At 40.8% G+C, this 22,987-nt stretch overlaps 3 protein-coding genes and 1 pseudogene across 4 annotated transcripts; 3 read left to right on the top strand and 1 right to left on the bottom strand.

Annotated features, from left to right (window-relative positions):
• The first annotated feature begins 537 nt into the window (after positions 1–537).
• Positions 538–22,929, top strand: LOC145496561 (uncharacterized). The gene is made up of 2 exons (XM_081476263.1): positions 538–2,431; positions 22,843–22,929. Exon 1 carries the CDS (start codon positions 1,266–1,268, stop codon positions 1,650–1,652), a length of 387 nt encoding a protein of 128 aa, XP_081332389.1. The 5' UTR covers positions 538–1,265; the 3' UTR covers positions 1,653–2,431; positions 22,843–22,929.
• Positions 4,923–6,230, bottom strand: LOC145496541 (uncharacterized). Of its 2 annotated transcripts, XM_081476240.1 has the most exons (2): positions 5,238–6,148; positions 4,923–5,205 (listed from the first exon to the last, which is right to left on the bottom strand). In XM_081476240.1, exons 1-2 carry the CDS (start codon positions 6,063–6,065, stop codon positions 5,005–5,007), a joined length of 1,029 nt encoding a protein of 342 aa, XP_081332366.1. In that variant the 5' UTR covers positions 6,066–6,148; the 3' UTR covers positions 4,923–5,004. The 2 variants fall into 2 exon arrangements, with proteins under 2 accessions (XP_081332366.1, XP_081332364.1); XM_081476238.1 differs by having other exon boundaries at positions 4,923–6,230.
• LOC145496553 (uncharacterized) lies at positions 16,397–18,049 on the top strand (annotated as a pseudogene).
• LOC145498620 (uncharacterized) lies at positions 21,162–22,987 on the top strand. The gene is made up of 3 exons (XM_081478519.1): positions 21,162–21,332; positions 21,483–21,738; positions 22,786–22,987. Exons 1-3 carry the CDS (start codon positions 21,162–21,164, stop codon positions 22,977–22,979), a joined length of 621 nt encoding a protein of 206 aa, XP_081334645.1. The 3' UTR covers positions 22,980–22,987.

Raw genomic sequence — 22,987 nt, 5'->3', positions numbered from 1 at the left:
CTGCTGAGCGTAGTTTCAGCAGTATGAAGAGATCGGAAACGCCCTTACGAAGTACCATGGCAGATGGGAGATTGAGCTCTTTAGCAATTTTGCACATTTCCAAGCACAAGGACGTTGACATTGATGATGTTATAACAGAGTTCGCCCGTCTAAAGAGTGCACGTCTTACCCTGTTTTTACCATTTTCTTACGCATTTTTTGTTGTAGGTTACGGAAAACTCTAAAGATAGGTAAAATAAACAACCAACTACGGCATTTTCCGTCGCATTTATTTATAAAGAATTTCCGCGGAAATAGTTGGAAATGGCATTTCCGAGACCCTAAATTTCAAAATTTTCTGGGGGAGCATGCCCCCAGACCCCCCTAGTATTTGCGCGCTGTGCGTACACCTTCAAAATCTCACGCTACGCCCCTGCATATTTCAGATAAAGATCAGCAACGAGGTGAGTAGACGGCTCAGTTGTTTGTTACACTATTTCCGACGACAATCGTTTTGATGTAATCGAATTACCTGAGCATATATCTATACAATCAACGTTGTTAATTTAAAACATGGCGTTAAAATATAGAGCAAAATCCGTACCATAGTGGAAAATAGTCCAAAAAATTTAAATCTGAAACAAGACAAAGAACAAAGGTGGGTAAACTGGAGGTGTCACCATTTCCTTTGAGTTCAGGCTCGTGACTTTAACCTTCTTTGACCTTGATATAATATCCTATCTGATCTCATAAATATTGTCATAATTTCTAGGTTCCCTCTGGCACTCTCAAAGACATATCTTCTGGACAGAAATGCATTGCAAAATGAAATAAAAAGACGCAAACTTACCGACGTTGTCCGCAACACGCTTGGCCAAGCTCGCCGAGTCGGTGTGACCCGTGTCACGTTCATTCACTCTGCTAATTTGACGCCAAATATGACGGTATACGTATTACGTCAGACCCCACATTGACTGATCCATTTCAATCTTGGCTTGTCCACTTCACTGTTGTATTTTTTGCGGTTCGGCGCGCAAAGAAGGCTGTTTCGTTTCGTGCCACGCTAAATCACTTTTAATTTCGTTCAATCATTACTAATTACACTGGACCATTCCTTCTATGACTGAACAGCTCAACATTAAGTTAAGCTATTTGCTGTTTGCACGAATGACTTGACCTCGTACTGCACTATTTGTGTCTGCATTAAATCAGTTGGCACTACACTAAACCATTGGTCGGTGAGTTGAACCATTTCTTGGTGAATTAAATGATTGCAAAGGTCATCAATGGGACTCAAGGTGGGAGTTCTTAGTGAGGATATCCAAAACAGAATTCTGCGTCTACCTGGACCGTTTGTATGTGCACGAAGAGTGGTACGAAGCTACTCCTCGACAAGAAGGCCAAGCAGTAAAGCTGTCCAGGAAGCCATGGCAAGCTTACAGGATACTGGGACTGGTACAGTTCTGACACTTAACAAATTGGTAGTTTTTCTTAAGAAACTTCCAACAGCCGTAAGCCTGCACGCTATTGCTGCTTGTGGCCTTACACCCGAAGAATACAGGCTTGCTTTTATAAAAATAGATGACAAGATAACAGCAGACATGCAGGAAACTGTCATGGATGCTCATCCACAAAAGGATGAGATTGAAGCATTCTTGGCAACATCAAAATAGAGTTGCAAACTAGAGGCCTTAATAATGCTGCAATACAACTCTTGTAATAACAATAATATTAACCTGAATATACATGTAATCAACATACTGAGCAATCTCACATGAAACATATTTTTGTTAATGTTTCCTGACAGTGGAAGATGTATATATCAATAAACAATTTCAGAATATGATTAATTTTATACATAGGTGTATCGATATGGATATTTTTTAGCACTAATTGAAACAAAGTAATCATGGTAGGGAAGGATAGTTTAAGAATATTAATGCTAAAGTTCATTTACTTATTGTATTTTTAAAGTTCTTTCATTAATTTATACAAAGATGCAATATATATTTTTTTAAAATTTAACACGACAGAGAATAATATATTATTAAGTAATTGAATAGAAAATAAAAGTTCTTGTTCACTCAAATTATGGGTAAATTGCAATGTTTACTATTTACAATGCTCATCTAACAATCTGGGTGTTTTGCTAGCTCAATAGGCCATTTTACAGTTGTCTGCTTAGTGACCTGACCTTTGAATGGCAGCGAGGCTGGAGGTGACCTTGTTTTGATACAGGCCTTGCTACTTTTGTTGTGTAAATCAAGTTGTTTTTATGCTAATTAGTTGGCATCTACAAGAGAAAAGCAGAGAGGTCAGTATCAAAGCAAGGTCACCTCCAGCCTCGCTTGCATTCATGGCCAGGTAGCCAAGCATGCAACTGTAAAATGGCCTATTGCAATAGAAAACCAGATACTTGCAAAACCTCTAAACAGTTAACCTGTATTGCTTTGTAGTGCAATGTATTTACACAAGCACAACAGAACCTTGAACAAAGAAGAAAAAAGTACTCCCACAAAACCGCGACAATGATACCCTGAATCACATGTTACGTAAAACCCATTTTAACAAGGCCTTATTAGTTGGGAAAATACAATATGACAGACATCATGTATTGGTTTATTTGAAGACTCACTGGGTTTGTCCAATTAGAACAAGTTCAGTTCAACTTGCTTTTTGTAAAGGGCTTCAAAACCCTTAGCCACTTTCTTGATGCACTGAAGTTTTCCCTCCATTTGCTTGACTTTCTTTGGTTGCAAGGGACTTCCAACATTACTTAAAATGTTATGAAGTCTGGAATAGTATTCATGCACTTTTGAAGGTTCAATGCTAATACCTTTCAATGTGGCAACATTCACAAGGCAATCTAGTGTAAGAGTTTCCACCTCAGACCACCCTGTGACTGGATTTAAACCTTGTTTGATCAAATAATCTAGACTGGATGTGCTTTCTTTGACCTCTTGCAGTTTTTGCTTTGGTCTGTATCTAGGAACTGTTACGTGTGTGTATGCCTGCTTGGCAGCCTCGGAAATGCCATAAGGGTTCCCACAATCAACACATTTACATCTATAGGAACAACCAGCCATGGTATTGTAGCACTTACACCGGCTCTTGTTTCCATTTGGTACTTGATGACAGAATTTTCTTCCATCTTTCTTAGCAGAACCACGACCACACAAACAGTGCTCTGGCAGGTGTTCCTTTAGTACAGTGTTGCTAGATGTACTTGTGGACCTTACATGGGGTGGCATGGACTCGTTCACATTCTCCAAAGGTACCACACAGTGATATAATTCTGGTTGACCAACACTGTATCCCAGAAAAGAGCTTTAGTAGCAAAACAAGGCAACAACGGGGAAACTGGTACCACTGGCATGTGGTCCAGTGATGTGAAGAAGACAATGTTCAGCCTCAGAATCTGGGATAGACCAATTCCAAGGACATTCCCCAACTCATCTATAAGAAATGGATATATAATATGAAAAAATATGAAAAAGGAAAGAAGTAGTCAAATGTGTCCTAATAAATATTTTAACAACCAAAAAAGATATTTTAATATACTTGAGAACACATTTTCCAGTTTCATGAAGTTATTATTACTGGAAAGCATTATTCAAATTGACAAGTTTGGTGTATTATTCCAAAACATTCAACTTAGTAAATCCCTACATAGCTACACTCAAGTCATCCTTGCAGTCAGGAGGATGTAAGTTTTAAATGAAAGGATAGAATCTAATGTTAGCACTGATCCATGGAAAGATGCGATGTGGGATGTGGGATGTGGGATCTGTCCTATTCAAGCAAAACCTTAAAGGATATTTGGTACCACTTAATATAATTTAATAGTTCTTTTGTTCCCATGTTCCTTGCAATATCAGGTCTTATCATATGGCTAGCTCCGTGAGTGGGCAAGATGAATCAAATCCTGCTCTGTGATTGGCTACCCACCATGTCCGCAAGAAAAATTTCTGTGAAAGCCATAGACTAAATCCTTTATTGACCAGGCTTGTGTGGTCAAGATGGCTGGATATTGGCCTTGTTCTTTTTTTTTGCATGTTTATGGACCTTGACTCCGTCTCAGTCCATAAACACACAGAAAAAGAACTTGGCCACTATCCAGCCATCTTGAACTCACACTTGGTCAATAACCCATACAAATTGGCATGTCCACTTACTTGAAAAGTAACCACACTCTCTGTATTTGTTTACTTCCTCTTCATAATCCTCATTTGGTGACAATAGGGCATGTTTGTACCTTTCGGGATTGCTTAGCATCTCATTGACAACAAGCTCCCGCAATTCTTTCACAATCTTAAGGTCACTACTCTCTGCCAATGAAATTCCAAGAGAGCACAAATGCTTCTGTAGAGTAGATGAAGATGTTGAGATTTCCTTTAGCTGGTTTAGAATGCTGAGAAAAATGCTATCTGCTGGGAAGCCATAGCTCTCTGTGGCAAACTTCAGGTTGTAACCCAGTACATTCTTATTTAGCCTTTCAGAATGTTCAGCAACTTTCTCAGTGTTGAATGTGGAGTTACTGAACAAAAGTAAGCTGCAGGGCATCAAGTAGAGAAGCTTGAAACTCAACCTGGGATTTGTTCAGAGTGACCTTAGCTGATTGCAAAGAACAGACATATTCATTGCCTGGCAAAAAATGCTGTTTAGCTCGCTGTCAGTGAACCCATCATTGCTTGTGTCATGACAGTCAGCAGTGCTGTTATCGTACATTTCAAGTAAAATACTCTGCATGACTTGAGGGTCATATGCACTGGGTACACTGGCATTTTCATATCCATGGGAAAGGATATTAAGAACGTAGATCGAATGAATAGGTTGATTTAAGTTAGTTTAGCCTTGAAGTTCTTTGTTTTTTTCTTGAAATAAAAAATGCTTCATGCAAAGGTATAAAGTAAGGATCAAGATTTGCCCAGTTGCACTTGCTGCCCAGTTGGCCATGTTTCCTTCTTACCCTTGTTGCTCTTGTTGCCTTGTTGCACTCTTTGCCGCCCTGTTGCCCATGCCATGTTAACCTTGTTGCGCGGTTGGCGTTGTTGCCCTGTTGCCCATGTTAACCTTGAAGACCTGAAGCCCTGAAGCCCTGAAGCCCTGAAGCCCTGAAGCCCGGAAGCCCTGTAGCCCTGTAGACCTGTAGCCCTGTAGCTCTGTAGCCCTGTAGCCCTGTAGTCCTGTAGCCCTGTAGACCTGTAGACCTGTAGCCCTGTAGCCCTGTAGACCTGTAGCCCTGTAGCCCTGTAGACCTGTAGCCCTGTAGCCCTGTAGCCCATGTTGCCCATGTTGCCCATGTTGCCCTTGTTGCCCTTGTTGCCCTGTTGCCCTTGTTGCCCATGTTGCCCTTGTTGCCCTGTTGCCCTTGTTGCCCATGTTGCCCTTGTTGCCCTTGTTGCCCTGTAGCCATGTTGCCCTTGTTGCCCTTGTTGCCCTGTTGCCCTTGTTGCCCATGTTGCCCTGTTGCCCTTGTTGCCCATGTTGCCCATGTTGCCCATGTTGCCCTTGTTGCCCATGTTGCCCTTGTTGCCCATGTTGCCCTGTTGCCCTGTTGCCCTTGTTGCCCTTGTTGCCCTGTTGCCCATGTTGCCCATGTTGCCCATGTTGCCCATGTTGCCCATGTTGCCCTTGTTGCCCATGTTGCCCTTGTTGCCCTGTTGCCCTTGTTGCCCATGTTGCCCTTGTTGCCCTGTTGCCCTTGTTGCCCTGTTGCCCTTGTTGCCCATGTTGCCCTTGTTGCCCATGTTGCCCATGTTGCCCATGTTGCCCATGTTGCCCATGTTGCCCATGTTGCCCATGTTCCCCATGTTGCCCATGTTGCCCTTGTTGCCCATGTTGCCCTTGTTGCCCATGTTGCCCTTGTTGCCCTGTTGCCCTTGTTGCCCATGTTGCCCATGTTGCCCATGTTGCCCTTGTTGCCCATGTTGCCCTTGTTGCCCTGTTGCCCTTGTTGCCCCTGTTGCTCTGTTGCCCTTGTTGCCCTTGTTGCCCTGTTGCCCTGTTGCCCATGTTGCCCTTGTTGCCCTTGTTGCCCATGTTGCCCATGTTGCCGTTGTTGCCCTGTTGCCCTTGTTGCCCATGTTGCCCTGTAGCCCTGTAGCCCTGTAGCCCTGTAGTGATGTTGCCCTGTTGCCCTGTAGCCATGTTGCCCTTGTTGCCCATGTTGCCCATGTTGCCCTTGTTGCCCATGTTGCCCTTGTTGCCCATGTTGCCCTTGTTGCCCATGTTGCCCTTGTTGCCCATGTTGCCCATGTTGCCCTTGTTCCCTTGTTACCCTTGTTGCCCATGTTGCCCTTGTTACCCTTGTTACCCTTGTTGCCCATGTTGCCCTTGTTGCCCTTGTTGCCCTTGTTGCCCATGTTGCCCATGTTGCCCTTGTTGCCCTTGTTGCCCTTGTTGCCCATGTTGCCCATGTTGCCCATGTTGCCCATGTTGCCCATGTTGCCCTTGTTGCCTTTGTTACCCTTGTTGCCCATGTTGCCCTTGTTGCCCATGTTGCCCATGTTGCCCTTGTTGCCCTTGTTGCCCTTGTTGCCCATGTTGCCCTTGTTGCCCTTGTTACCCTTGTTGCCCATGTTGCCCTTGTTGCCCTTGTTGCCCTTGTTACCCTTGTTGCCCTTGTTGCCCTTGTTGCCCTTGTTACCCTTGTTGCCCATGTTGCCCTTGTTGCCCATGTTGCCCATGTTGCCCATGTTGCCCTTGTTGCCCTTGTTGCCCTTGTTACCCTTGTTACCCTTGTTGCCCTTGTTGCCCATGTTGCCCTTGTTGCCCTTGTTGCCCTTGTTGCCCATGTTGCCCATGTTACCCTTGTTGCCCATGTTGCCCATGTTGCCCATGTTGCCCTTGTTGCCCTTGTTACCCTTGTTGCCTTTGTTACCCTTGTTAACCGCGCGGCCATGGGCCGAGCGCGGTTCTAGGTTTACCCGTGGTTTATTATTATTTTTTTTTTTGTCGGTGACCAGACGCAGACCTCCGCTCGGCCAAATTCCGAGTCACGCAACGTGTGATGTTTTTTCCGCCAGAAGCTGTTAAAACATTAATACACGGATAATTTTACGGATATTGTTTCCTTTGTTGTGGGTAAAATATATTTCCTTTTGGTTTTATCGAAGCGTTGGATTGAAAGGGAATAATAAATACGCTAAAAAAAGGTATTACGTCAGCAATGGAATGCGTTGACGTTGCAGCTTTCACTTTCGCTACGTGACTAATAAGATCGTGTTTACTTTGGAAGTTTATTTCGCCAGAAGCGACGGTCATTAATTTATTTGCAAGTTTGCGAGTATTTCTTGTGGTTTTAGGCAAATGAAGTAAATTCTTTGGCTCTTTCATCGCAGCGAGTTCATAGATCGGAAGGAAAATGAAATATTTGCAAGCCAAGCAAAGAACATGTCAGGACATGCAATGAGTACGTCATTGGTAGGGAAATAACCACCGTACTAAAGATAGCCGTCGATAACGCAATTCTTGAATTATGTGACTCGTGTGACTTCTTTGCTAGCCCTTTACTCAAGGAAAATATTAAATTTAAACTTGACTTTTAAGAAAGAAAGCTGTTGTTAATAGTGTTCGTATCTTCATGCCCATACATATCCCAAAGAAAGTTCCAGATTAACACTATTACGTCATCGGAGATTTCGCAACGGCTACGACTGATGGTGCAATAGTACAGTCTGTGTTGATCAAGTGATGTGATGTCTACAGTAATCAATGAATCATCAAGGATTACTTTCGAATGTGCACTGCGTTGCGACTGTAGTGCTAAGAAAATAGTTAAATTTTAAAAGCGCGGTTTTAAGATCTAACAGATCTTCTTGTTATTTTTTTTTTGTCGGTGACCAGACGCAGACCTCCGCTCGGCCAAACTTTGAGTCACGCAACGTGTGATTTTTTTCCGCCAGAAGCTGTTAAAACATAAATACACGGACAATTTCACCGATATTGTTTTCTTTTTTGTGGGTAAAATATATTTTCTTTTCGTTTTATCAAAGCGTTGGATTTAAAGGGAAAAATAAATACGCTGAAAAAAGGTATTACGTCAGCCATGGAATGCGCTGACGTTGCAGCTTTCACTTTCGCTACGTGACAAATACGATCGTGTTTACTTTGCAAGTTTATTTCGGCAGAAGCGACGGTCATTAATTTATTTGTAATTTTGTGAGTATTTCTTTTGGTTTTACGCAAATGAAGTAAATCCTTTGACTGTTTCATCACAGCCAGTTCATAGATCGGAAGGAAAATTAAATATTTGCAAGCCAAGCAAAGAACGTGTCAGAACGTGCAAAGATTACGTCATTGGTAGGGAAATAACCACCGTACTAAAGATAGCCGTAGATAACGCAATTCTTGAATTATGTGACTCGTGTGACTTCTTTGCTAACCCTTAACTCAAGGGAAAAAACAATTAAATTTAATCGTGACTTTAAAGAAAGAAAGCGGTTTGTAATAGTGTTCGTATCTTCATGCCCATACATATCCCGAAGAAAGTTCCAGATTAAGACTATTACGTCATCGGAGATGTCACAACGGCTACGACTGATGGTGCGATAATAGAGTTTGTGTTGATCAAGTGCTGTGATGTCTACAGTAATCAATGAATCATCAAAGATTACTTTGGAATATGCACTGCGTTGCGACTGTAGTACTAAGAAAACAGTTAAATTTTAAACGCGCGGTTATAAGATCTAACAGATCTTCTTGTTGCCCTTGTTACCCTTGTTGCCCATGTTGCCCTTGTTGCCCTTGTTGCCCATGTTGCCCTTGTTGCCCATGTTGCCCTTGTTGCCCTTGTTGCCCTTGTTGCCCTTGTTACCCTTGTTGCCCTTGTTACCCTTGTTTCCCATGTTTCCCATGTTGCCCTTGTTGCCCTTGTTGCCCATGTTGCCCTTGTTGCCCTTGTTACCCTTGTTGCCCTTGTTACCCTTGTTGCCCATGTTGCCCTTGTTGCCCATGTTGCCCTTGTTGTCCTTGTTGCCCTTTTTTCCCTTGTTGCCCTTGTTGTCCTTGTTGCCTTGTTGGCCATGTTGCCCTTGTTGCCTTGTTGCTCTAATTAGTTTTTAGATATTGTTCGACCAAAATATGTAAGAATAGGTTTTGTCGCTAAATTCTAAATTACGATTTAAAATGGACGTTGAGAGGCCTACAGGATGGAAACGTGCGCTTGATTCTGGGTTCCAAGGTACCAACTGGATCTGTTTGAACTGAAATAAGGACACCTATTGAAATTGGATTGCAGATGTTTACTATTCTTTTTTCTCCATCTTCAACATAAATCTTCGATGTAAATCGTCTTGCATGGATAAGAGCACTCTATTTATATTAACAAAATACGTGGTTGCATCATTCGAGATACAATTTTGAAGAAGGTTGAATAAAGTCAGCTCGAAACCTGAAAGAGCCTGATTAAACTCAACTGCATGTTGACTGAAGTCAATTTGAAACCTCGATAAATACAGCTGATTCAGTGGTCTCTAGAGAGGTGTTTTGCAATGTCCATCTAGAGAATGTACGCCCAACTTAGAAAGCTGTGTAAAGCCAACTTTAATTTACAACATAAATTGAAAATTGAGTTTTCTTTCGCTTAATCATTTCAGTTTGTTTAGCGTAAAATACATTCATTCTATTAACCCTTTGAATGCCAAACTTTCGCCCCAAAATACCGTTTTTAACCGTTTAGTCAGGTTTTTCAGCTGCCATGACGCTAAATAAGCCTAAGTTTTGCTAGGAAAGCTTTTTTTTTTTTTTACTAAAAGGAGAGATTTTTTGAAGATTAGGTACAAAATTGAGCAAAATTTCCATTCCGGGCGTGCGCGTAAGCCAAAATTTGGACTTTTTTTTTGCCATTAACCGTTCTCAATTTTGTTTGTTGCCCCTTTCCTTTCTGTTTTTCTCGGCCCTTTTACACTGGCTACCTTTTGCATTGTATGTTCTTTCTGGCTGCCGTGAAAAGTTGGATGTTAATTGCGGGCGAAGCCTAGAAATGGACCTTGATCAATTATAGGCGTAGTGGACCATTTTACCACCGTTTTTGCACCAAAACTGATAATGTTGTTTTTCGATTTGCGACGTTGGAATGTCGTCGATATCTAAACCTGACCATTGTGCGGAAAGGCCTAGCCTAGTACTACTATTTGCTTATCAAGAATATCTGATGACATTTAAATTCATGACGTCGCAAGTGGTACAAAGAGCACAACCATTAATTACGCATATATACGTAGTTGGTATTCAAAGGGTTAACGGCAAATGGAAATGGTTATTTGTTGTTATATACTGTCAAAAATTGCTATAAGTTTGCTGAAGGTAAATTATTTAGTGTACTATTTCTACAGGTTTCCACTCAAAGATAACTCCTAAAACGTTAAAAATCCAACTTTTATGCTATTTCAGTCCACATTTCCCCTAACACTTCGCAGACATCTGTTCTCGGAGACTTGTAGCTAGTGGGTGAGAGAATTACTTCGACTACTTCGTGTTTATTTGTGAATTTTAAGGAAGCTTAAGGGCATTCCACTGAAACTTTGTGAAACTTTGCCTATTGATTGTTTATATTATAGGAACTTACATTTTGAAATAAAAATGAGAGGTCCCCATGTTCGTTTAGGAGCAACAGCACCTTGTTTATACCCAATAAATCTTTATAATAGCACTATGATTGTAGTCACGATTGCTTATTAAATTCACGTTTCCGACAGTTGTTTTTTGTTCTACACTGAGAATTGGTCCATATTTGTTTTACACAGAGAAATTTATTACTCAATCCAAAACAACAGAAAAAAATGATAGGTCACCATACTCGTTTGCGAGAAAATGACGATTTACCTCTATGCCGAAGTCCAGCCGTAAAGAGAAAGCGCCATTTTTTAATGCGCGCGCGATAATCATGCGTGAAATTATGCGCAGTAGGGATGCGCAATGCAATACTGGGGAATGACCTTAATAGGGGTTCGTATACTGTTAATTGTTTAATGGACATGGAATCAGGTCAAGACAGTCAAGATAAATGTGTGCTTAGATGATGTTATTAGTCATCACTTTCTATCCCAGACGACCATCTTTCTTGCCCTTTTCGTCAAACTGCATACATGTTTTAAATTTTGAATGGCCGCTCTCTGGCTCTCGGCATCAGGATGACCAAAAGGTGGCCGTGGCTGCTTAATAGGGCTTTTTTGCAGTCGTTTACTAGCCTGCGAGCAGGCTCACCTTTGAGTCGCGCGTGAGCGGAGAAGATCAAAGCGATCCGGCGGGAAGGACAAACGCGCGCGGCCTAGCCGCGAGCGCGAAATCGAGCGGCGAAGCCGCACTTGGCTCCTCTTCACCAGACTCCTTCTCGCCGGATCACTTTGCTCTTGGCCGCTCGCGCGCGACTCAAAGGTGAGCATTCTCGCAGGCTAGTCGTCTACTAACAATAACTTCGGGACTTCGATAAATTACACTGGCCGCTTGATAAGGGGTGGCCGCTTAATAGTTGACTGTGTTTACTGTATTTTTCAAACAATGTTAAACATTCTAATAACTAAGGTTTTCGATAAACAATTAAGAATAAAAAGCAGCGATATTAAAGAATGACGTTTCGACGGCTCCATGCCATCATTCTCAAATTCAAATAAGATACGTTATGTGAGTTCGTTATATAGTGAATGTACGTGTGAAGATCCCATTGCATATGATTAAGAGATAAAAATAATCGATGAATAAAAGTAAAAATACCAAGCGTGGTGCGCTTGAACTGTCAAATAAAAGGTTTTGCTTTAACGGAGTCAGATTGAGTGTTAAGTGTTGGTTTTTTGTTTTTGATGAAGAGCATTTCATAAATTAAACAATCCAGTTTCCAACGGCATTTCTTGAGGATTGTAAATTGGTCACGGAGATTTTTTTTTTTGTTCCTCAGATTGTGTACGTCCCGCAGGTGTTTACCAATGACAGAATGCTTCTGCTCATTAACGCGCTGAAATAGGTGTCGGCATGTATAGCCCACATAATCTGCGTCGCACAGATCACATTTGTATTCATAAACAACACATTGTTCGTTCACGAAATATGACAGTTATTTGACAGTTCAAGCGCACCACACTTGGTATCTTTATTTTTATTCATCGATTATTTTTATCTCTTAATCATCTGCACTGAGACCTTCACACGTACATTCACTATATAATGAACTCACATAACGTATCTTATTTGAATTTGAGAATGGTGGCATGGAGCCGTGAAAACGTCATTCTTTGATATCGCTGCTTTTTATTCTTAAGTCTTAAAGATACTGTGTTTTTTGTCTTTCATGTTTGTCTTGATTTATGCCAGTTTTATATTATAGTCATTTTGACTCGACTTCCATCAAGCACTTTGGTGGGCTTTTTGACGCACCTGGACAACCCTAGGCATTTAAATGTTTCTAAGCTTTGTGTTGTCTGGCTGCTAAAATTAGCTTTAAATTGCCTGCCATCATAGCGAAGCAAACGAAACTCTCTCTCTAACCGAGGCACTCAGAATCTCTTGTAAATGGTTTCACGAAATGGAGTGATTTGCATGTTCATTTGCGTGTAAAAAAAAAAAAAAAATTGAATTAATTATCGTCGGTAATTGCGAAATCGCCTCGACCACGCGTGGCGGGAAAAACAAATCATGTGACTTATGTTTTAAAAGGAAAATCTTATCATGTAACGGACATTCGAAGTCAAGTCAATCAACAGTCGCGAGCAAAACATCAAGATAGCGATCAAAGGGATCCGACACCCAGGAACACAAATTGTAAGTTTCGAAATCGTTTGTCGCTTCGATTTAGAATGTTGTAATAATAATTCATCTTGTAATTATTTCTATTTCAGTTGACTACGATGTAACCACGGACGCAACGAGCCGTGTCTCTAGTTCAAATAAATCTGACAACGTTTGATCCCTGGTGGGCTAATCTTCAAAGTAAGTAGCGCCTTTAACCGCAGGAGCGAATCATGGAGTATAGCTCTCTTTTCAAAGATTATCTAATGCCCTTGGTTTACTTTTAAAAAGGGAGCATGCATGCTTTTAGTAAACTTTCATCTGGTATTGTCGGATCATTTGGATAAGCCAAAACGAAACACAGGACAGTTTAAGAAAACAAGTGGGTGGAAACACTGGAAAAGGTTAAAGGTAATTGGAATCAATCCAATTCTCAGAAAGGATGAAATTCTCAGGAAACTAAATGATACAATCCAAGATAGAATTGCTGGAAAAGGTTGGACTGCAATTTAATGAATTTAATTTGTAGCGCTATTACTGGAATACGTTAACCGACATCGACATGGAAAAGTAGCTAACACTGTTTGTCAGTCAGTGAGGTGTTCAGGGCGCATCAACAGCATGATTACAGTTGAACCTCCTCTAACGGCCCCCTCTCTAACAATATTCACTTTCTGTTGTCCCAGCGGACAGTCCATACACTCACAACAGCCACCTGTCCACAACGGGGACGGCCACTTAAACGCATTACAACTGCCAATTGAAAATAACTTCTCAACAACCACCAGTTAATCAACGACTGATGAACAGTGTATACACCCCCTCCCCTCAAATAATTTTAAAAACATCCACTAAAATTGAGAAAGGAAAACGACGTAAATTACAAGGTGTGACGTAGACTGAAGAATTCGTTAGGACAAGTACTAAGGAGACAGAGCGTAAATGACTGACTAATTCACAGCATTGGGATAGGTACCAGAAGGAAGAAGGGCAAGAGGGAGAACCGAGACCACTTGGAGAAAGACTGCATAGAAATGAAGTAACAAGGCTGGGTGCGCAAAAAGGACAGTGTTGGATTGAGACCATGGTAGCCTTATGTGCCTACTAACGTGATGAGAGCAGATGATGACGATAAAGTGAGAAAAAAAATTAAGATAGTCCTGAGGATGGAGTTGTGGTGATAGTAAGGAAAGAAGATCCTCCAAGATCCTCAACTGGGAGCTCATCTGCAAAGTCCTCATGTCCAATCCCTCAAGCCCCAGAGCACCAAAGTCAACTGGGAGACATGAAACTAGTTTGTCCATGTCAGAAACCTTATAAACTAAATTTGAAACAGAACTTGGTGGAAAAAATTCTGCCAAATGAAAATGCAAGGGAATTTGCTATACAAAATATTGGAAATAATGGACATCAAAATACTTGTGGAACATCCCTCACTGAATAATATCATGTTACTGCTCACCTTAGGTTTTGTTCTGCTGAGACGTTATGTCTATGAATTGCTAAAATTGCATCAGGTTTCTATTTAGAATAAACAGTTTGAAAGCTAAGCTTAAGTGGCTTTGTTTATATAACCTTGGTTTCTTTTCACATTAAATTTTTTTTTTAAATTAATTCATTGCATCAAACTTAACAGTACAAAGTTACTCCAAATTTACTTGACCTAATTTCAGTATTCATGAGAAAATGCCTTGGTTAACACCCAGCTTAGTACATAGGGACAAGGGCATTTGATCACAAAAAGGAGACCGAACCAGAAAACAAATTAAATATTAAGTATAATAGAGTGGTTTTCAATTGAGTGGCAAAAGTAATCAGGCAATAACTTTGGTTTTGGTTTTGCAATGGTTTTAGATTGGCGGATTAGTCTTACTGGTAAGTAACTGTTTGGTTTTGGTTTTACAACACTCAAATCAAAAACTGCTTGAAACAAATTAAATAACAAATAAAATAGACAGTCAAATCTGAACACAATTTATTAATAAGGTCACTCTGATCAAACAGACCCATCAGTGGAAGAAAGTATTCAACATCCTTACAATTAGAGCTAATTAGAGCAATATTTGGGGTAGGTTTCCCCCTATGGCTGAACAAATTCCCTCAACCACCCTCTCCCTCCCCCCCCCCCCTGAACATCTCTGGACCTGGCTTTATAAATTATCTATGAAAAGGAGGTGTCTTTATCATAGAGGTGTCCACATCAATGAGTTTGCCTATATTTACCAAGGGTAGGTCCCCCCCTTATGGCTGAAAAAATTCTCTCACCCATCCTCCCTGAACATCTCTGGACCTGCCTCTGTAAATTATCCATAAAAGGAAGGCGTCTTTATTATGCAGGTGTCCAAAAGAATGATTTCATGAACAGAAAGCTGTATCTGGTGTTACAACCCTGTGAAAAGTTAAGCTGATTTTCAATGATTTTGATATAGTTACTCTTCAACAAGACAGCACCATAAATGACAAAAAATTACTGATCTTGTAAATTAAAAGCCTTACAAAAACTTGGCTAGCTACTTTATAAAAGATCCCCACCTTGATTTAATATTATTTGTTTGCATTTATTTTGTTATGATGTTCTTTGAAGTGATCAGTAATTCCTGAGGATTGAGCAAGGCTTTACACTTTGATGAAAAATTAATCATCAACTTTAATGAAGTTGGTGTTCCACCCTCTGCAGAGAAAATGCCATAAATTTTTAAACAAGCGGGGTTTAAACTAGAATTGTGTTGGAAATTCTGTTTACATTTTGTAGCGTTTAATTCTTGATGAAGTGTATTATTTTATAAAAACCCCCAAACACCACATGCGATCGAATATTATTCATTTAGTTACATGGGGTAAATAATAGCTTAAAATTCTACTATGTTTGCACTCACAATGTAAGCTTACTTAAAATAAAATAATACTTCTGGTAAAATTTGCAAGAATCATCTGCAAATAAGTTTAATATTTAGTGTTGTTTGATAATTCGTGGAAAATAATCTGCTTCAATAATTCTTAACGCGTAATGCTTAGAGAAAATCTGTGCTTAAAACGCAAAAGCGCCAAAATGAAAACGCGATGCAAACCTGTTATAATTCTTTGTTTGTAGATTAACCGTTGCCAGGCTTTTAAAAACTGAACAGGAAAACATACCGTTCAAAAACAACTCATTCTGTTCACTTTCGCGCTTCGCGATTATCGTCCGCCATTTTGAATTTTAAGTACCTTATTGTTTCCGATTGTTTGATCGAGCCAATCAGGAGAGACCTTGTAAGGGCTGCGTACTATCTGATGGAATCACTCCGCCATCTTGGAATTTATTTTACTTTTAAACGAGGCTTAACCGCGCTCAAAGCGAGGCTTGAGGCGAGGAGTGTCCAGGGCTTTCTCGGATGCAACCAACAAGTCTCGAATGGCCCAGATAATTACCCAGCTACCTGGCGCAAATGACCCAACTGGCCCAAATGACCCAGCTGGCCCAAATGATGCAGTTGTCCCAAATGATCCAGTTGTCCCAAATGACCCAACCGGCCCAAATGACCCAGCTGACCAAAGGAGGAGATTTCACCGGCATGCATTGTGCGCTGAGCTACAATCTTGGACAAAATAAATGGAACACCTGGACCACCCCTCCCCCCCATTTCAATGATGCCAAAATGGCGCATTTTTGCTCCTTCGCGCCTTCATCATTGCTTTGGGGGGGAAGGGGGTTAATTGTTCCTTTTTATTCCGTCCAAGATTGTCCGAGATTCATACTGGCGTGACTAGGTGTGTTATTTATGGTAATGGCGGGACTATTTGTAGCAGTTGCACGCTTAAAAGATTCACTGTACATCAGAACGCAAACCTTACGGTGAAGGCATACCCAGTCGAGATTGAAAAAGTGATTTCTATGACACTTAATCAAGTGCTATTTTAAGCGTTTTACATACTTTAAACAAAAGATGCATAAATGCGTGCGATGTTCAGAGTGAAATTGTCAAGTTCATGCCTTAACTTAGTCGGCTTTCTATTCTGTTTGAAGAATGCTTTTGGAATTATTGCGCGGGAAATTAAAAGTAGCGTAACGGTTCCATATTTCTGCTTATACTTGTCAAAGAAGTTCGTCGGAACATAACGATGGAGCTACTCTCTCAGTATGTATCTAGTAGTTCACAGTCCGATAGTTCCGATAACGAACTGCAGCCAGCCAAAGTGAGAAGCGTGTACTTAATAACCTACAGCCAAGCTGATCTCAGCATTTTCCCGGACAGACAGTCGTTCGCAGATGGCGTTTGTGAGGCGGTTTTGAATTGCGAGGGACCGAAATCGAAAGTAATTCAATGGACTTGTAGCCAGGAAAACCATAAAAAGCAAGGGAAGCATTATCACATGGTCATTAAACTAAACAAGATTAAGAGGTGGCTGCCGATATGGCAATATTTAAAGAACAAGTGGAATGTTTATCTTCACTTTTCTAACCGACACACCAACTACTATTCGGCATGGCTGTACACCACCAAAGAAGATCAAGATTTCATCCAGTCTGCTGGCCATCCAGATTTAAGCAACTCAGGTCCACCTAGGACAATGGCCGCAAGTCAAGCGCGGGCAAAGCGACGACGACCGGCCGCGGATTTTCGTGATTCAACGTCAGATACCATAAGTGGCAGAGAAAGCGAAGGAAGTAAAGAAAGAGATCAAGAAGATGGCCGCTCTCGGATGACGGGGAGAAACGTCAGTAACACGTCAGTAAAGCGAAAGCGATCGAGGCGCTTAAGTTGTTATGAAGTGTCAAACATAATACTTGAAAAGAAAATTCAAAACCGAACTGAACTACTCGCGCTCGCGAGCGCCCAAAAGGCTGAGGGGAAGACCGATCTAGCAGAGTTCGTGATGAACAGAGGAAACAGAGTTGTAGAGGAATGCATTTCAACGGCCTGGGAGATGGAGAAGGCGAGTGAAGTGCTGGAAAGAAGTAAGCTAACAAGACTTCAGATCTTGGAAAAATGTCTGCAAGACCCTTGCACCGCTGAGTGTTACGGCCGGTGGGCGGAATGCGCTCAACAGCTACTTATGTGGAACCACGTGCCAATTGAAGTTTTTACCGCGGCTGTGAAAGATCTCCTAGAACAGGGGAGGGGAAAATTTCGCAACATTTTAATCAAGGGCCCTGCCAATACAGGCAAGACATTTTTACTTAATCCGTTAAACATTGTTTACAAGTCTTTCACTAATCCCGCCACATCCACTTTCGCCTGGGTAGGGGCAGAAAAGGCAGAGGTCATTTTCTTAAACGACTTCGGATGGAATACACAGATTATCCAGTGGCACGATTTGCTATTAATGCTCGAGGGCCAGTCGGTGCATCTCCCGGCTCCAAAATCACATTTTTCTAAAGATCTGGAATTTCGTAACGACACCCCGATCTTTTGCACCACAAAGCACGATTTCGTATACGTCAAGGGAGGGGTCATCGACCAGATGGAGACAGAAATGATGGCAGTACGATGGAAGGCTTTTCAGTTTCAGAGGCAGATTCCGCAGAACGAACAATTGTCCATTCAACCCTGTGCTAGATGTTTTGCTGAATTTATTTTACGGCAATAAATGAATCAATGAATTTTTTCGATAAACTAGTCAGAAAGTAATCGCTTGCGATTTGTGTATTCATTTGTCAATTTCCCAACTGAATGTAAGTTATCAGTAGAAAAGTAATTTTACTATTGGATTGTAAAAGATATTCATATACAATAGAATATTGAATGAAATAAAGTAATTGTTAAGTTATCAAGTCCAAGGTAAACTACATTACACCACTTCTTAACGAAAAGTCGCAGTAATAAAAGAGAATAGGAACAATAAAAAATAAGTTTGGCTTGAACAAACTGTTTAAGAGAACAAATTTACCTAAATAAGATAACACGAACAAAAAAAGAAAAAGAAGAAAAAAAAAAACAAAAAAAAAGAAAAAGAAAAGATCAACAGGGGAACTAGGCGGATGCGATAGATGAACCCTCGTCGCTCGTGACATTTCAACTATCATAGGTTTCGCGCGCTACGCTCGAGCGCCAGCAACGCAGAAGTATAATAAACCGCGCTATTTTAAGGAAAATAAACGTTTCATTGGCGATATTTGTCGGCTAATATTTTATTCTGTTCTAAAGATATTTTCGTGTTTGAAAGTTGAAAACGATTTTTGTTTACAAATTTGTACATTGACACGATTTCCAAACAATTAACAGCGATTTTAAACGATTTTCGACGATTTCGACTTTTAAAAAATAAATAACAAACATTAATTCATATTTTATTTAAATTAGCCTGTAACCGTAATAAATCGTTAAAAAACCGTCACAAACAGGCTTAAATCGTGTGGAATATATCGTAAACCGTCGCAAAAACGTCCAAATGTCATTTAAACATAATTCAAGTACCCTACACACCTTAAGATTCAATATTTCAGTCTTTCGCCACTATTCCGTATTATGCCGGCCACACGAACACTCATAGACTGTATAGTTCTATCTATCAGTTGTTGTGAAATACCACGGATCGTTCTTTGTACCCTTTCACAAAATTGTTCATATGACTCTCGTGTTATGCCTCTTTCAAGCGCATCTTTTGCCAACTTCTTAGTGACAATGTGAAATATGTTCTCTATCGGATTCAAGTCTGGACTTCGCGGCGGGATTTTTAAAAGTTCACAATGGCAACGAATCATAGCCTCACGGGCTGCTTTGCTGTTTTGTGAAGGATCACCGTCTTGCAGCCAAAGTCGACTCAATCCTTTGCATGATCGTTCAAACATAGTGTTGAAATGCTGGTCAATAAAAGATGCGAAATAGTTTCCATCCATTTTCTCGTATCTTTCACAAACTAGCACTCCTTTGCCGTGACTTATTGCTACCATGAACTTGGCCACTTTTCCTCCCGTTCCGGATTTACTGCCTTTTGCCAAACACCCTCGTGTCAGGCCTTCAGATCTTTTCCTCCACACTCTTCCTTTCGGGGCGCGAGCTTGGTCCAGCGGATTAGTCTTGAACACGAATGAGACACCATCCAAATAGAAAGCGACAGAGTCTGTCCAAACGCTCGGGGGGTATTCTGCTTGCATTTTTCGGGCAAACTCCACTCTATGGTCCTTGTCCGTCTGATTCATTAGCCCCTTTTTGCGTGCCTGGAGGAAGAAGTAACCATTTCTATTTAGTAAACGCCTAACAGTTCGGTCGGTGACATGACGAATTCCTGTACGCTCCATCAGACGTCGTGAGGAAAATGAGCCCTCTTCGTCCCTCAGTTCTAGTATACTTCTAAGAATTAATGCCTCTTGTTCTGGAGTGAGTTTTTTCTTCCTTCCACAAAACTGCCAACGGTTCTCTGGCACTTTGTCTTTTGCGCTTGCTATGCGTTGAACACTTGTTTTGGAAATTCTACATCGTAGAGCAATTTCGTCTAGCGTGAGATATGTGCTACTTTTAAGCGCTCTAACTGTAGCTTTTGTTTCCTCGGGTATTCTTTTTCTCCCTGGCATGTTCTAAGATATTTCTCGGTGATGACAATGTTCTTTCTCACCTCCTCTGCTATTTCCGAAAGTCGCATAACAATTTACCATTATATATTCTCCTTGTTGCCGAAAATATCCCTCGTGTAATGCCTTAACTTAGAGTACACACCATAAACAGATGACGCGCGTGACTGCGTCAGAGAGCTGTGTTCACTCGTGATAAACGAGTTGACTGATGGCTTTCTAATTACCCGCTGTCACTGTTTCGTGACGTTCACAGCCTGAATACAATCTTGGACAAAATAAATGGAACACCTGGACCACCCCTCCCCCCCATTTCAATGATGCCAAAATGGCGCATTTTTGCTCCTTCGCGCCTTCATCATTGCTTTGGGGGGGGGGGGGAAGGGGGTTAATTGTTCCTTTTTATTCTGTCCAAGATTGTAGTTGTCGTTGTTTGTCAGCAATATGGCGTTCGCTTGTTGACTCTCCCGCCATTTTTGTCCTTTTTTGGGTAAGAATATCTGCTCAAAGAACTAATTTTTAGGACACATTTTTTAATTTCGGGAAACTAGCATCTTTGTTCGGTGTTTTTGCTAAATCAAGTGGAACATTGTTCGCGAGACAAAGCCACAATCATTGCATGTGCATATATTACACGAGTGGTTAGGTCTATTGTTGAGAAACCAAGTTGAGTGGGCGTCTTAGAATTTCGCACACTGCTCGCAATTCCCTGTAGACCTTCGGATGAAAGTAACCAGTATGCAAAGTTAAGTCATCGACCGATGTTGAAACCCTTAGTTCTCCTTAGGTCTCCAGTATTTAAAAAGATAGAGCCGTTCTGATTTCACGTTAAAATAGGCGCCAAAATTGTTCATTCTAAGGTCTTGTAAGCATCGTCTTTTGAGCTGGTGGCGTATTTTTTCGACTATACTGCGAGGACAAGTGTTTCCAAACCATTTATGTCGCTACGTTAAGACTCCGTGTTGTCATGGGCTTCCAGTTATGGACAGTAACGAAAAAAGAAAGCTATTACCCACTGGAGCTACTCCCAAGAACGCACAGAAATTCCGCAAGAAAGTCATCTTTGAGATCGCCCCTTTCGTCAACAAGCCGCGAAGGAAATCGCTTGTTCGCATCGTCCTCGCCAAAGGGAGTGAAGGTAAGCTGATGTTCAAGCTTGAAGAATTTTAACTAGTATGTTTTCCAGTTTTAAGCTTAATTAATTATCTCCTGTCTTGCCTTTATTTGCTGAGAAATTCGAAGGTAGGAGCGAATATTCCTGACGCACGTTATCTGTTCTTACATTCAGGGTGGATGTAGATTTGTGACACGCGAAAAAGGTGTCAGGTCGCCCAACCTGTTCACCTCGATTCCCCCAAAAGTTCAGCGAAAGCCTTGGACCAGAGGCGAAGAGAGAGCTCTAGTTCAGTTTATATGCTTGCACGATGACCGAAAATCGCCTTCCTCGACTGCTGTATGGCCGAGTATGAATCCCGCAGACCCCTACTGGCAAGAAGCGGCCCAGTATATTCATACCACTACTGGGAAAAGTTGTCTGAGAACTGGTAAAGAGCTAAGTTCATGTGCTATAATTCTTTTCTCGAATTTTTGCTTCTGAAAAATAAGGACTAACTGATGTGTGCTTTCAACTCATTTTTACCAAATGATGTGCTGCCTTTTTGAGATACTGTTAGCTAAGCTTATGTTTTACTGTATTTTGTTACTCGCCCCCTTCAAAGATGTTGATTACAGTGTATGTGAGTGTTTTGGTGTTTTTTGTCATAGAAGTATGTTAAATAAGTGTTTGTTCTTTGCAAAGCTTACTGTGACAGCACTGCTGATGTAGTGTGCTGCAATGCTTTGAATTTTTATTTTTTCATATATTCATAGAAAAGATTCTTGTTTACATGTAGCTTTGCTTGTGAAAAACACTCCATAATGAACACATCACTGGTTTCAAGTTCATATGCCAAAAAAGTAATCATGAAATGATGTTCAAATCTCATGTAACTAATTAACAATTATTTGACGCGGTTGAGCAAAATATCATGATTTGTCAATGGCAAGCAGATCAGTTATTTGCCTCAGGCTTCAGCTTCGGCAAATAATTTATCTGTGAGTTCAATAATATTATCTTATCATTAGATCACCCAATTTGTCTTCTTATTTAATTACCCATGAGCAGATTATTTTTTGCAGCAAAACACATTTACACAGTATTATGCATGAGCATTATTATTTTCACCTCTAGGTGATTCAAGGACTCCCCTTAAAATATTTATTTATTATTATTGTTATTTGTGGAGAGTTCTTTTCGGGTTCTGTGGTTGGCTTTCGGCCTATGAAAAGCAAGATAAAAATGCATCAAATGATAATTCAAGTTACTCCCTTTTGTAGTGTACAAGTTTGTTACCTTTTTGTCATACAGTTCAAACCTTTTCCGGGACAAGAATTTGAAGGTCTTCAAAGGATGCAAAATTGCAAACACATGATTATTTATTTAATCCACGACTGCAATGAAAAGTGGAATATTAAAAGGAACGATGGGATCTGAATGATTAGGCAGCATTAAATACTATGGCTTACTTACTAGAATGACATCTATTTTGTAGGTTCTACAGTTAGACAAAGAGTTGTGAACCACCTGAGAAAGAAGTACAGTACGCTAGAGGATGCGGAGGATGATTATGGTCTGTCAGTGGACAGTTATCTTGGTGTTACAGCACTCCCATCCAGTGATGATGAATTAGAAAATGTACATCCTGACATTCTTCAAAAGTTGGACAGCCTATCAGCAAAACAGTAGATTGCAGT

Source organism: Orbicella franksi, chromosome 9 (genome assembly GCF_964199315.1).
Source record: "Orbicella franksi chromosome 9, jaOrbFran1.1, whole genome shotgun sequence".
NCBI classification, from domain to species: domain Eukaryota; kingdom Metazoa; phylum Cnidaria; class Anthozoa; order Scleractinia; family Merulinidae; genus Orbicella; species Orbicella franksi.
The sequence above is the reverse complement of the archived record's forward strand: the minus strand, read 5'-3'. Positions and strand labels throughout refer to the sequence as shown.